This window comes from Capra hircus, chromosome 3 (assembly GCF_001704415.2).
Source record: "Capra hircus breed San Clemente chromosome 3, ASM170441v1, whole genome shotgun sequence".
Taxonomy (NCBI): Eukaryota; Metazoa; Chordata; class Mammalia; order Artiodactyla; family Bovidae; genus Capra; species Capra hircus.
The window spans coordinates 62,162,870-62,177,613 of NC_030810.1; the positions used below are offsets into that span (position 1 = coordinate 62,162,870).

General features: G+C 41.0%; 1 protein-coding gene across 1 annotated transcript in view; it reads left to right on the top strand.

Annotated features, from left to right (window-relative positions):
- Positions 2,133–14,744, top strand: part of WDR63 (WD repeat domain 63) — an 83,908-nt gene continuing 71,296 nt past the window's right edge. The window contains exons 1-4 of the mRNA XM_018045688.1: positions 2,133–2,208; positions 2,610–2,648; positions 13,079–13,260; positions 14,607–14,711. Coding sequence (XP_017901177.1) covers positions 2,145–2,208; positions 2,610–2,648; positions 13,079–13,260; positions 14,607–14,711 — 390 coding nt within the window. The 5' untranslated portion in view covers positions 2,133–2,144. The remainder of the gene's footprint in view (positions 2,209–2,609; positions 2,649–13,078; positions 13,261–14,606; positions 14,712–14,744) is intronic.

Below are 14,744 nucleotides of genomic sequence, written 5' to 3' on the forward strand. Positions count from 1 at the left end.
ATATAGCTGCATTACCTCTCCAACCAACTACAGGTCCTAGTCTTTCCCTGAGTCTCTCTGCTCCAACCATCACGACCTTCTTGCGTTTTCCTAAAGCGCCACACAAACACTTGCCCCAGAATCATTACAGCTACCATTCCCTCCGCCTGGAAATACCCTTTCCTTCCCGAGATACCTGCATTTCCGGCTCCCTGCCTTCTCTTGGGACTTTGCTTCAATGTTGCTTAGGTGAGGTCTCCCTGCGTGCACTCTCTGTCCTCCTACACCCCCCGCTGCTTTCCTTTTCTCCTTAATAGTCATCATCATTTGAGGGACTGATTATTTTGTTCCTTTCTTTGCTGTCTCTTTCCCCACTAGAACACAAGCTCTATCAGGGCAGGGCTTTTGCCAATTTCTTCACAGCTATATTCCTAATACTTAGGAAAGCATCTGGCACATTATAGTCACTCAGTAAATATTTGTGAAATAAACAGTGTGTGTGGGGGTGTGTGTGTGCACGTCAGGTGAGTTTGGGTGACCTTCACAAGGTTTCTGTGTATTTTAAGTCAAATATAGCTGGGATAGAATATAGAGACGGCTACATTGATAAGAATCTTCTGAGAAGAAGACTAGGTCCAAGATGTGAAATTGCACTAAGGCTGGCAAGTAGGATGGAGGAGGCTCAACAGGCTGAAACAGTGGGTCAGAGCCATCCATTGCACAATAATTAGCCTAAGGCCACTAAGCTGGTAGAAGGGTCTATTTTTAATCCCCGCTGGTCAAACTCCTGAAATCACATCTTACCCATCTAACAAGACGGATCAGAGCCGATCATTGAGATGACAGGGATTTAGTGTCATGGCAATGACCTTGGACATGTTATATCCTGTCAAAATTGTTGAGTAATTCCACAGAAAACTTTTGGAGGTATTCTCTGAGAGTGCAAATAAAGACACAATGGTTACATGTACACATTCTAGGACAAAAGTACTACTTAAATTTGGTTGTTTTTCATTCTAAGTGGTGTCTGCACTTTGCAGCCCCATAGACTGCAGCACGCCAGGCTTCACCATCTCCCAGAGTTTGCTCAGTCTCACGTCCATTGAGTCAATGATGCCATCCAACAATCTCATCCTCTGTCTCCCCTTTCCCCTCCTGCCCTTAATCTTTCCCAGCATCAGAGTTTTTTCCAATGAGTTGGCTTTTCACATCAGGTGGCCAAAGTATTGGAGCTTCAGTTTTAACATCGGTCCTTCCAATGAATATTCATGGTTGATTTCCTTTAGGATTAACTGGCTTTCTCTCCTTGCAGTTCAAGGGACTCTCAAGAGTCTTCATCAACACCACAATTGAAAAGTATCAATTCTTCAGTGCTCAGCCTTGTTTGTGGTTCATCTCTTACATCCATACTTGACTACTAGAAAAATCATAGCTTTGACTATATGGATCTTGGTCGGCAAAGTGACATCTCTGCTTTTTAATATGCTGTCTAGGTTTATTTATATCATTCAAAAATCATGCATATATATACACATTGTGAGCCCGTGCCTGCCTATGGACTTTAGGCCTGTGTTTGTAGCTGGGACACTTGCCGGGCACAGGGGAGCACAGAGCAGCTTCCTGAAATGGAAACAGTAGCAGGAGGCAGGGGATCCAGTGTCCTCTTTTGTGCTTCCGTGGCAGGATCTGTGGCGGAAACCTTGACGTGTCTCTTGCCAAAACTTCAGCTTCAGCTGAATGGCTCCCCTGGAATGGCAAGATCTCACTAGGAAGACTGCTGTTGCAATAAACTTTTGGTCACAAAACACCCATTTGTGAAGATACATGTTGATTTGCTGTTGTTTAGTTGCTAAGTCATGTCCAGCTCTTGTGACCCCATGGACTGTGGCCCACCAGGACCCTCTGTCCTTGGAATCCTCCAAGCAAGAATACTGCAGTGGGTTGACATTTCTTTCTCCAGGGTATCTTCCCCACCCAGAGATTGAATCTGTGTCTGGCAGGCAGATTCTTTACTAGTGAACCACTAGGGAAACCCACATGATGATTTAGCCAAAGACAAAACTTAGGAAATATATTCTTATGTTTATTAGATGATAATACTTACTATTTGAAACTATAAATGATGCTAATGATATCCTCTCTTTAGGCAGCTGAAAATCTGAGCCATGGCTCCAAAACCTCAAAAACGAAAGAAAACAAAACGTGCCAAAACCAAAATGACATTACCTGGTAGGACTGTTTTTTCATTTATGGGATTTTTATGGATTTAGTATTTGTACATCTGTTAGCAGCCAAAACAATCATGGTATTATCTCTCAAACAGTTTTTGCTGTCATAAAGTCAAATGCAAGTGGAATTCAAAATATGGGGATTTATTATTATTTTTATTCATATCATTATAATATCAACTAAATATGTAATAAATGACATAAATGTTATAGCAAATATATCGTTATGAGATTATTTGGTGAGAAAGACAATTAATTATTCAGTTTCTGTGATTATTAATAAATAGCTTAAATCTTCATTGTTTATTTGCTTTTGTGTTTTATGTTTTAAGACTTGGTAGAAGACTAAGATACATATCTGATTCAAAAATGCAAATTTAACATCATTTTATTATATTCTAGTTAGTGAAGAAGCAGAACCCTTGAATATGGAGAGCATGGGTAAGTGGAAATACAATTCAGAATCCATGTCCCCAGTTCTGCAACATTTTAATATGCAACAAGCAAGGGAGAATACTATAAATTGAAATGATTGAACAAAATATGCATGTACTAAAAGTATATCATGTTATTTAGAATATAAAATAAAAATTTTGAAGAAAGATTATAAGAGTGGAAGAGAGAATTTCAAACTGAACAGTCTCTTAAAAATCTAACATCCTATGATTGTTGAGAGACCTTTTGTAACTATAGAGTGTGTTGTTTATTTTGTAACAATAAAGTTGTTGCTTTTTTATAAAAATGTTTTTCAAACTCTGGCTCATGGGCAACATATATCTGGACGTCATGTTAGGGTTCTATTATTTCAAGGAAAGAAGCTGATTTTTAAGCAAATAAACTAGAACTTAAACAAGCAAACTGATGATGTTCCTACTTTTAGAGGCTAAATAATCTTATTCTAACAACTTTTATTTTTGTCGTTGTTGTTGAAACTTTCTTTTTGAGTTTTCTTAGATGATGCAGTTCATGTTAGAAACAGGGAAACACATATATTGTTGATTCACTAACATTGAACTCACAGCCAACAACACTGTAATTCAGGCCTGACATATTTATCTAATAATACACGTTTTCTAATAAAGTACATCACAGCCTTCTTGCACGTAGGAACACTAGACAGCACTTTAGCTGTAAGCTCAGGGACCATTTTAAACAGGCAAATCATCAACACAAAGCACAAGTAATGTGACACCACATCAACGGTAGAAAGGACACTGGTTTGACAGCAAGTAGAAGATGGTAGAGCCTCCTTGGCCACATGTACATTGGGTAACTCACATTTTTTGCCGCCTTAAAGCATGTCCACTAGTGAACGTGAAAGTGCCACAACTATTGATCTTGGGTTACAAATGCATTTTAGAAAGTGAATTTGCAAGTACAAAATTTGTGAATAATGAGGAGGGAGCATATTTATTTGTTTGTGCATTTATATCCTATTCACACACACACCCATGCTGACTCGCCCTTGTGTGTGCTCGCTACCTCTCACCCTCTCTCTTCTCTCTCTCCCTCCTACACTTCTCTCCTCCCTCTCTCCCTTTCTTTCTCTCTCTCTGTTTCTTTCTTGCACACACACAAGCTTCAGGGGAACAGAAACTCTTGTTTACCCCTGTACCCCGGTGCCCATCTTGATACAGAATAAACACTCAATAAATATTTGCTGATTGAGTGAGTGAATGAATACATTGCTTTCCCTATTCTTACTTTCTAGATAGACCAGCAGCACTCCCGCCCTGCTTCGTTCTATGTTCTATCTCTCACCCAGTTTTCTCCTAGGTAGCACTTGTCACCATTTGTCCTTGTTTCTGAGGGTATTTATAGGCTTAACATCTGTCTCCCCCTCTAGATTGTATACCCTACACTAGCACCATGTTTTTCGCATAGTAGGTGCTCAGTAAATATTTTCTGACTAAATGAGTAAGCAGATCCATGACTTAGTATGCATGCATGCATGTTTCTTTAAGGAAGAAAAAAGAAATTTCAGCACTTTGTAGTGAGAGTTGAGGGGTTTGATTTAGCATCCCTTTGTCCTACAACCTCTGTCTCTACTCTCTACTCCCAGACTCCCTTGCTGTGGGCTCCTGTAATTGCCAACTGTCACTCAAGGCTTGAGGCTGTCATGCTGCTTGAGAGTAGGATTCCGTTTCCTACCAAGGACCAAGGGATCAACAGACTAGCTAAAAAAAATGTCTCCTAAGGCTCTAACAGCCTTCCTTGGTGGCTCAGACAGTAAAGAATCTGCTTGCAATGCAGGAGACACAGGTTCAGTCCCTGGGTGGGGAAGAGGCCCTGAAAGAAGGAAATGGCAAGCCACTCCAGTACTTTTGCCTGGAGAATCTCATGGACAGAGGAGCTTGGCAGGCTACAATCCGTGGGGTTGCAAGAGCTGGACACTACTTACCAACTAAATCACCACCACCAAGGCCCTAACCATCAGTGTCTGGAGGTTTTAGAGATGATGTGTGATTTTTCCACATAATTAACATTTATTGAGCTTTGTGTCAGGAATACTTCTCTAATCGCTTTAGCCCTAGGAAGTTAGCGTTACTGTGGCCATTAGAAGATGGAGGTGCTGTGACTCCCAAAAGTTAAATAATTTACCCAAATTATGTGTCACACTTTAATACAGGTTAGAACATCCCTGGTATATTAATGGCTTATGGCCAATGTAACAAGTCACCACAAATTTATTATTGTATTGTATTATATTGAATCTGAAATTGCTTTCACTGGGGTAAAATAAAATTGCTCATAGGGCTGGTTCTTCTGGAGTCTCTGAAGGGATAGTCTGTTTTCTTACCTTTCCCACCTAAAGGCTCCCAGTGTTAATTGACTCTTGGCCCCTTCCTCTGTCTTCAAAACCAGCAGCGTACCATCTTCTAATCTTTCTCTGACTTTGACCTCTGCCTCCCTGTCACTTCTCCTCCTTGATATTGACCCTCCAGCCTTCCTCTTATAAGGACCCTTGTGATTTCACGTGACCCACCTCAGAAGCCCAATAACCTTCTCATCTCAAGATCCTGAACTTAATCACACCTGCAAGTCTCTTTTGTCATGTAAGGCAACCCGTTCACACGTTTCGGGAATTAGGATATGGCTGTCTTTGGGGGAAGCATTATTCTGTTTACCACAAGAAATTAAGAGCACAGCTTTTGGAATTAGACAGATGTGGTTTGAATCGTAATTCTGCCACTTAAAGACTGTGTGGCCACAAATGACTTCACCTTTTTGAGCTTCTTCCCCATCTGAAGAATGAGGTAGTGACACTCATCTCATGAGCATGAGGCAGAAGGGAAATTAGGTAGTACATGCACGCTTCCTTCCACAGGGCGGTCACAGAGAAGGTTTGCATTAACTGTTGTTACTATAACGGTAGGGAAATAGATTAATGAATGAGAACGAAGAGTCCAAAAATAAACTCAGATATATATGGTCGATTGATTTTCAGCAAAAGTACAAAGGCAGTTCAGTGGAGAAGAGACAGTCTTTTCAATAAACGATTTTGAAACAATTGGATATCTACAGGCAAAAGAGTGAACTTCAACCCATACTGCACATCACATACAAAAATTATCTCAAAATGGATCATAGACCTAAATGTAAAACCAGATATTATAAAACTTCTAGAAGAAAACATAGGAGAAAAATATTTGTGACCTTGGATTAGGCAAAAATTTCCTCGAAAAAAACACCCCAAACTGTAAATCCTAAGAAGTCTTTGCCTAACTGGGTTTTTCTTTTATGAAATTCTAGTCAGAATGAGCTAAAGAATGAGCTCTTGCTATGTGCAACAATGTAAATGAATCTCAAAATAATCATGCTAAGCAAAAGAAGGCAAACAAAAAGCATATATGTGCATTTATAAACAGTCCATAAAAAACAAACTACTGATCTATAGAAATGGAAAGCAGATCACTGATTGCCTGGGAATAAGGAGGGGTGCTGGGAGAAGGGGCAGAAAGAAATTTTTGTGTATTATGGTTGTGTTCTTTATCTTGATTGTGGTGATAGTTTCATGGGTCAATGCATATATTTATCAATTTGTACACTTTAAATATCTACAGTTTATTATTTATCGATTATATCTCACTAGAACTATTTTTAGAAGAGTAAACCAAAATGTTAAAAGAAAGATATGGATGAATGCATGGGACTTATGTACATACTGGTTCGGTATGCAGGATTGGCCTAATTGCCGTGTGGCCTGTGATTTGTACTGCACAGCCTGCATCCTTGTGCACATAGGATTCCCAGCGAGTTAGTTGTGGAGAGCTTGAGTCTGTCTTGAGCCCCTGCTCTTCCAAGCTACTAGGTGAATAACTGCACTCACTGCATCCTGTGCAATGTACCTTTGTTACCTCCCTGACTGTGTGTGAAGAGGAGCAGGACCCTCTCCTGTGCTATTCTGTGTTCACACATTTGAGAGAAAGTACAGCATGCTAGATACAGTGCAGGGAATTTGGTTTGGAACCTAGGTCCCCTATATCTAATTCCTAGCCACTGACCTTGGATACTTTACTAGTACTCTGAGGGCCTCAGTTTTCTCAGCTAAAAAATGCAGGCAGTTACAGTAATGTCTTCAGAATGTTGTTATAAAGAGTAAATAAATGAATAATCTGTGTAATGTGCTTGGAACAGTGCCTGGCAGTAGGTGCTTCCCAGAAGCTTCTATACAGCAGGCTGTTTTTCACTGATGCTGTCATTCACTCACTGCAGTGGGCTGGTAAAATGCCCAGCAGGTCTTGCCCCTGTGGAAGCACTTCTGACCTCTACAAGCTTCAGGAGGCCCTGCATGCCTTCTGCTCTGCTCCAGCATCTTTCTCACCCTCCTGGACCAGCCAGTTGCCCACTCTGCTAGAGGCACAGCAGAGCCCAGAGCCCATCTCACCACAAATCACCAGAGCCTCATTGTTATGCACTTACAGTGCTGTCTTCAGTGCAGGTCTCAAAGCCTAAATAACAGCAATTCTTTCATTAAATTTAGCCAGAGATCCTTGGGGTGTCCAGAAGTGTCAGGCCTTGCTCTGTTTAGTTTGGCCGTTGTTCAGATAGGGCGTGGAGGTACTAGACTATAGTAGTTCTGTGTGGTCTACTGGCTACTAGTTGCCTACAGTTATTACTGATTGTAGATCCCAGCCAGAAACAGGCTAGTAATACTACTACCTTCTAGATAAAGGAATGTAAGATCCTATATTAAAGTTGCCTTGAAAAAGACAAGTTAGTGACTTCCCTGGGGATCCAGTGGCTGACTCTGCTCTCCCACGCAGGGGAGCCCAGGTTCAACACCTGGTCAGGGTACTAGATCCCATATGCTGCAACTAAGACCCAGGGCAGCCAAATATTTTTTTAATGCTCAGTTAGTGTGAAAGGATTATTTTTATGACAAAATCTCCCAGTAGGATTTGAAGTATGTTTAGTGACAGTGGGTGACATACAACACATCTTGGTCTCTGCCCTTCCAGTTTCTTGGGTGGTAGGAAGCTTTTCTGGCCTTTGTGAGCACCTCTGTTCATGAAAGACAGCCAGGTGGCTGTCCTTTCCAGCTCTAGCTCTGTGTGGGTCTCACGGTTCCACCTAGTGGTTTTCTAAGGCAAAACTGTAAGAACTCTTACTAGGCATTCAGTTCAGTACAGTTCAGTCACTCAGTTGTGTCCAACTCTTTGCGACCCCATGAACTGCAGCACACCAGGCCTCCCTGTCCATCACCAACTCCCAGAGTCCACCCTAACCCACGTCCATTGAGTCGCTGATGCCATCCAACCATCTCATCCTCTGTCGTCCCCTTCTCCTGCCCTCAATCTTTCCCAACATCAGGGTCTTTTCAAATGAGTCAGCTCTTTGCATCAGTTGGCCAAAGTATTGGAGTTTCAGCTTCAACATCAGTCCTTCCAATGAACACCCAGGACTGATCTCCTTTAGGATGGACTGGTTGGATCTCCTTGCAGTCCAAGGGATTCTCAAGAGTCTTCAACACCACAGTTCAAAAACATCAATTCTTCGGTGCTCAGCTTTCTTTATGGTCCAACTCTCACATCCATTCATGACCACTGGAAAAACCATAGCCTTGACTAGATGGACCTTTGTTGGCAAAGCAATGTTTCTGCTTTTTAATATGCTATCTAGGTTGGTCATAACTTTCCTTCCAAGGAGTAAGCGTCTTTGAATTTCATGGCGGCAATCACCATCTGCAGTGATTTTGGAGCCCCCCAAAATAAAGTCAGCCACTGTTTCCCCATCTATTTCCCATGAAGTGATGGCACCAGATGCCATGACCTTCGTTTTCTGAATGTTGAGCTTTAAGCCAACTTTTTCACTCTCCTCTTTCACTTTCATTAAGAGGCTCTTTAGTTCCTCTTCACTTTCTGCCATAAGGGTGGTGTCATCTGCATATCTAAGGTTATTGATATTTCTCCTGGAAATCTTGATTCCACCTTGTGCTTCCTCCAGCCCAGCGTTTTTCATGATGTACTGTGCATATAAGTTAAATAAGCAGGGTGACAATATACAGCCTGACGTATTCCTTTTCTTATTTGGAACCAGTCTGTTGTTCCATGTCCAGTTCTAACTGTTGCTTCCTGACCTGCATGCACGTTTCTCAAGAGGCAGGTCAGGTGGTCTGGTATTCCCATCTCTTTCAGAATTTTCCACAGTTTGTTGTGATCCACACAGTCAAAGGCTTTGACATAGTCAATAAAGCAGAAATAGATGTTTTTCTGGAACTCTTGTGCTTTTTCCATGATCCAGAGGATGTTGGCAATTTGATCTCTGGTTCCTCTGCCTTTTCTAAAACCAGCTTGAACATCTGGAATTTCATGGTTCACGTATTGCTGAAGCCTAACTTGGAGAATTTTGAGCTTTACTTTACTAGCATGTGAGATGAGTGCAATTGTGCAGTAGTTGGAGCATTTTTGGCATTGCCTTTCTTTGGGATTGGAATGAAAACTGACCTTTTCCAGTCCTGTGGCCCCTGCCGAGTTTTCCAAATTTGCTGACATATTGAGTGCAGCACATTCATAGCATCATCTTTCAGGATTTGAAATAGCTCAAATGGAATTCCATCACCTCCACTAGCTTTGTTCATAGTGATGCTTTCTAAGGCCCACTTGACTTCACATTCCAGGATGTCTGGCTCTAGGTGAGTGATCACACCATCATGGTTATCTTGGTTGTGAAGCTCTTTTTTGTACAATTCTTCTGTGTATTCTTGCCACCTCTTCTTAATATCTTCTGCTTCTATTGGGTCCATACCATTTCTGTCCTTTATTGAGCCCATCTTTGCACAAAGTGTTCCCTTGGTATCTCTAATTTTCTTGAAGAGATCTCTAGTCTTTCCTATTCTGTTGTCTTCCTCTATTTCTTTGCATTGGTCACTGAGGAAAGCTTTCTTATCTCTCCTTGTTATTCTTTGGAACTCTTCATTAAAATGGGTATATCTTTCCTTTTCCCCTTTGCTTTTCACTTCCCTTTTCACAGCTATTTGTAAAGTGAAAAGTGAAAATGAAGTCGCTCAGTCGTGTCTGACTCTTTGCGACCCGTGGACTGTAGGCCACCAAGCTCCTCCGTCCATGGGATTCTGCAGGCAAGAATACAGGAGTGGGGTGCCATTTCCTTCTCCAGGGCATCTTCCTGACCCAGGGATCGAACCCAGATCTCCCACATTGCAGGCAGACGCTTTAACCTCTGCACCACCAGGGAAGGCTTCCTCAAACAGCCATTTTGCTTTTTTTGCATTTCTTCTTTGGGGATGGTCTTGATTTCTGTCTCCTGTACAATGTCATGAACCTCCGTCTATAGTTCATCAGGCGCTCTATCAGATCTAGTCCCTTAAATCTATTTATCACTTCCACTGTATAGTGATAAGGGATTTGATTTAGGTCATACCTGAATGTTCTAGTGGTTTTCTCCACTTTCTTCAATTTCAGTCTGAATTTGGCAATAAGAAGTTCATGATCTGAGCCACAGTCAGCTCTCGGTCTTGTTTTTGCTGACTGTATAGAGCTTCTCCATCTTTGGCTGCAAAGAATATAATCAATCTGATTTTGCTGTCGAGCACCTGGTGATGTCCATGTGTAGGGTCTTCTCTTGTGTTGTTGGAAGAGGGTGTTTGCTATGACCAGTGCATTCTCTTGGCAGAACTCTATTAGCATTTGCCCTGTTTCATTCTGTACTCCAAGGCCAAATTTGCCTGTTACTCCAGGTGTTTCTTGACTTCCTACTTTTACATTCCAGTCCCCTATAATGGAAAGGACATCTTTTTTGGGTGTTAGTTCTAGAAGGTCTTGTAGGTCTTCATAGAACTGTTCAACTTCAGCTTTTTCAGCATTACTGTTCAGGGCATAGACGTGGATTACTATGATATTGAATGGTTTGCCTTGGAAATGAACAGAGATCATTCTGTTATTTTTGAGATTGCGTCCAAGTACTGCATTTCGGACTCTTTGTTGACTATGATGGCTACTCCGTTTCTTCTAAGGGATTCCTGCCCGCAGTAGTAGATATAATGGTCATCTGAGTTAAATGTAGTAGACATTGCACACTGCAAATTATAGCTAGCAGTATGATTTTAAAGGATAACGTGCATGTGAATCAAGTCAACAGTTGTTTTTTGAGCACCTCCTGTATGCCAGGTGTTAAGATTAGTATTTTTCAGGAGATAAAAACTAGCAGTTTGTTTCTAATTTGTCAACAACTTACATTCCAAATGTTTGCTTATTATGCCAACTGATTGTACTTTGCAATATATTTCCATATATAATCAGTGTTGTGCCTATAGAGATTAAAAAACCCCAAATTACCTGAATAATTATATCATTGAGCCACGAGGGCTAGAAGTCAGGGTTTCTGTGGGAAAATAAGCTTACAGTTCCTACTTGAAAGGCCACTTGCACTTCTCCCCTCGATGATGCTCTTGTTGAACAGTGGAGGGAGGGTGTCAGACACCCAGGTGTGGGGCCTGGAGAGGATGAGAGTGGGTTCTGGGACTCTGGGAGCTTGTAGTTAGGGGACAGAGTTCTGGGGGTAAATGCAGAACTGAGACTGGGGTGGTAGAAGCTAATGATTATAAAAAGAAAAAGAAAAGGAGAAGAAGGCTTGAGAGAGGAGATGGCAACAGGCGAAATGATATCTTGTTCCCTTCCATCCACTGTCCTAGGGCCTGCTGCTGCCCAGCACTGACCTGGGGTGGGGGCAAAAGGAAAGGAAGAAGAGGAATGGAAGCCTCCTGAACCTCCCCTCCTCCTCTTCTGAGGGCAGTTCTGGGATTGGGGAACCAGAGGAGGGAAAAGGAACTCCCTATCCCACCTTCCTCCTCACTGCCAGGTTTACCAATATGACCTAATTGGAAAGTCAGTAGCTTTAAGATGTGAAGAACTGAATAACAAGTTTGACTGTGAAAAAGAGCCCTGGGGAGCAGAGGTACCTATTGAAGGGCCTACTAAGGGCAAACAGCACAGAGGTAGGAATGTCAGTAGGGAGGAAGCATTGATGGGCAGGGAAGGGCAAAGAGGGGCAGGCAGGTCTTCAGACTGGAGGGGAAGGCAGAAAGTCAGGGCTTGTGCTGATCAGCTGGTGGGCAGGGCTGCAGGCTGTTGCAGGATTCTTTGCTGTACAGATAGAATTTTCTCTGTGAGGGCAAATGAAGTCACCTGGTGAGAGAGAGCAGCAGGTGAACAGTGAGGGAGGGGTGTTTTAGGAAGGCAATACAGGTTTAGGTTAGAGCCTAAAAGGGCGATAATACCTTCAAACCAAAATTTCACTTTTAAAACCTATCCTAAGAAAAGAATTTGAAATGTGATAAAACTTTATAAACTAGATATTTGTTTGTCAGTTCAGTTCAGTTCAGTTCAGTTCATTTGCTCATTCGTGTCCGACTCTTTGCGACCCCATGACTCACAGCACGTCAGGCCTCCCTGTCCATCACCAACTCCCGGAGTTCACTCAGACTCACGTCCATCGAGTCCGTGATGCCATCCAGCCATCTCATCCTCTGTCATCCCCTTCTCCTTCTGCCCCCGATCCCTCCCAGCATCAGAGTCTTTTCCAATGATTCAACTCTTCGCATGAGGTGGCCAAAGAATTGTTTATAATCATTAGAAACAAATTAGAAAAATAAAAGTAATGCTTACCAACAACAGAGTGATTAAAAACTATGCTACAGAATTACACTAGTTTGAAACGATGCATTAGAAAAATTATATAATGTTATAGTAAAATTCTACTGACATAATGGTAAGTACGAAAGGCAGGATTTAGAATTTCATTTAAGATTCTATTAATATGTATGGAGTGACTAGAATGAAACAAACAATATAGGTTCTCTCTTGAGAGATAGTATTATGGGTAATTGTTATTTCTGCCTTTTTCTCTTTTTGACATTTAAAAAATTTTATTTCATTTTCGAGTGTAGTTGATTTACAATGTTGTGTTAGTTTCTTCTGTACAAAGAAGTGATTCAGTTACACACATCCATATATCTATTGTTTTTCAGATTCTTTCCTATTAGGTTTTTACAGAACATTGAGTAGTGTTCCCTGTGCTAATCAGTAGGTCCTTATTTATTATCTATTTTAAATATAATAGTGAGTATACGTCAATCCCAAACTCCCAATTTCCCACTCTCCCCCACCACGTTTCCCCTTTGGTTACCGTAAGTTTGTTTTCTAAGTCTGTGAGTCTGTTTCTGTTTTATAAATAAATTTATTTGCTGACATTTCTTATAATGGACAAACTTACTTTTAAAATATGAACAATGATTTTAAAGTCTTTTAAAATTTTAACCAAGACAATTATTTAAAGCAAACAACTGCATATTTCCTAGTGTTCATATTTTAAATGGTTATATTTAATATCTAAACTCACTTTGCCTTTCCCAGGTCATCCAGAAATTTATCCTTTAGTGTTAACTACCAAGACCCAGGAAATATTTAACTGCAGAGTAGAAGAAGATGTCACAGAAGAACAACCTTACAAACTTATCAGAAAAGAAGATATTTTTGCAGACTTTGCAACCAGAGCTGCAGTATCTGATTTCTACCCAGTCAAAAGCATTGTTCAGGTAAGTATGTCACCCCTCTTTATTTTTCAGCCTTACCTCTAGAGGTTCCTGATACATAATCGCAAAATTTGAAGAGATTCTTGAGCTCAAATCTGACTTTGATATCTTGTCCATGTCTCTTTGGGAATCCTTCTCAATGACCCTTTGTGAAAAACAAACTCCTGTCAGTGACAGAATGTCTTATTCCACACCCAGAAAAGCTCGTTCTTGCCCTGTTTTAACTAGAAAAGGAACCTACTCTATTTTCCCATACTGCTTTGATTGTAAACATTCATAATTTTAGTCCTAATTTGTCTGCAAACATGCTAAAGAGTACAACACCAGATAAAAGGAATACTCCTTTTTTTCCTTGTTAGAAATAAAATTGCATGGTAAATTTCCCTGAACCCATTGTGCTTTTTATTTTTTTCCTTTCTTTCTTAAACGTTTTATTTTGTATTGGGTTATTAAAGTTGGCTTAAAGCTCAACATTCAGAAAACTAAGATTATGGCATCACTTCATGGGAAGTAGATGGGGAAACGGTGGAAACGGTGGCTGACTTTATTTTTGGGGGCTCCAAAATCACTGCAGATGGTGATTGCAGCCATGAAATTCAAAGACGCTTACTCCTTGGAAGGAAAGTTATGACCAATGTAGACAGTATATTCAAAAGCAGAGACATTACTTTGCCGACTAAGGTCCGTCTAGTCAAGGCTATGGTTTTTCCTGTGGTCATGTATGGATGTGAGAGTTGGACTGTGAAGAAGGCTGAGTGCCGAAGAATTGATGCTTTTGAATTGTGGTGTTGGAGAAGACTCTTGAGAATCCCTTGGACTGCAAGGAGATCCAACCAGTCCATTCTGAAGGAGATCAACCCTGGGATTTCTTTGGAAGGAATGATGCTAAAGCTGAAGCTCCAGTACTTTGGCCACCTCATGCGAAGAGTTGACTCATTGGAAAAGACTCTGATGTTGGGAGGGATTGGGGGCAGGAAGAGAAGGGGACAACAGAGGATAAGATGGCTGGATGGCATCAGGGACTCGATGGATGTGAGTCTGAGTGAACTCCGGGAGTTGGTGATGGACAGGGAGGCCTGGCGTGCTGTGATTCATGGGGTCGCAAAGAGTCGGACATGACTGAGCAACTGAACTGAACTGAACTGATAGCCAATTATCCACCCATTGTGTTTCAAGAGCTTTTATAAGTTAATAAAATAACTTTGCAATTTGGGGTTATTAACAATACATTAGCATTATGGTTATCTTCTATAATTGATTGATTAAAGAAATATTAATTTTGTGTCAATATCTGAGTAAACTGAATGACTGCTGAACATTAACCTTCTCTTTTGATTATGTTTTTGTAGGAATATCCTGGAGATGAGCTTCTCCTTGTTTACGATAGAGACTTCAAGTATGGACTTAACTTTTATCTTATTGGAACTGAAGAGGGCAAGGAAAACTATTTAAATGTAAGCACACCCTAAGTCAGTGCAACCTGTTGA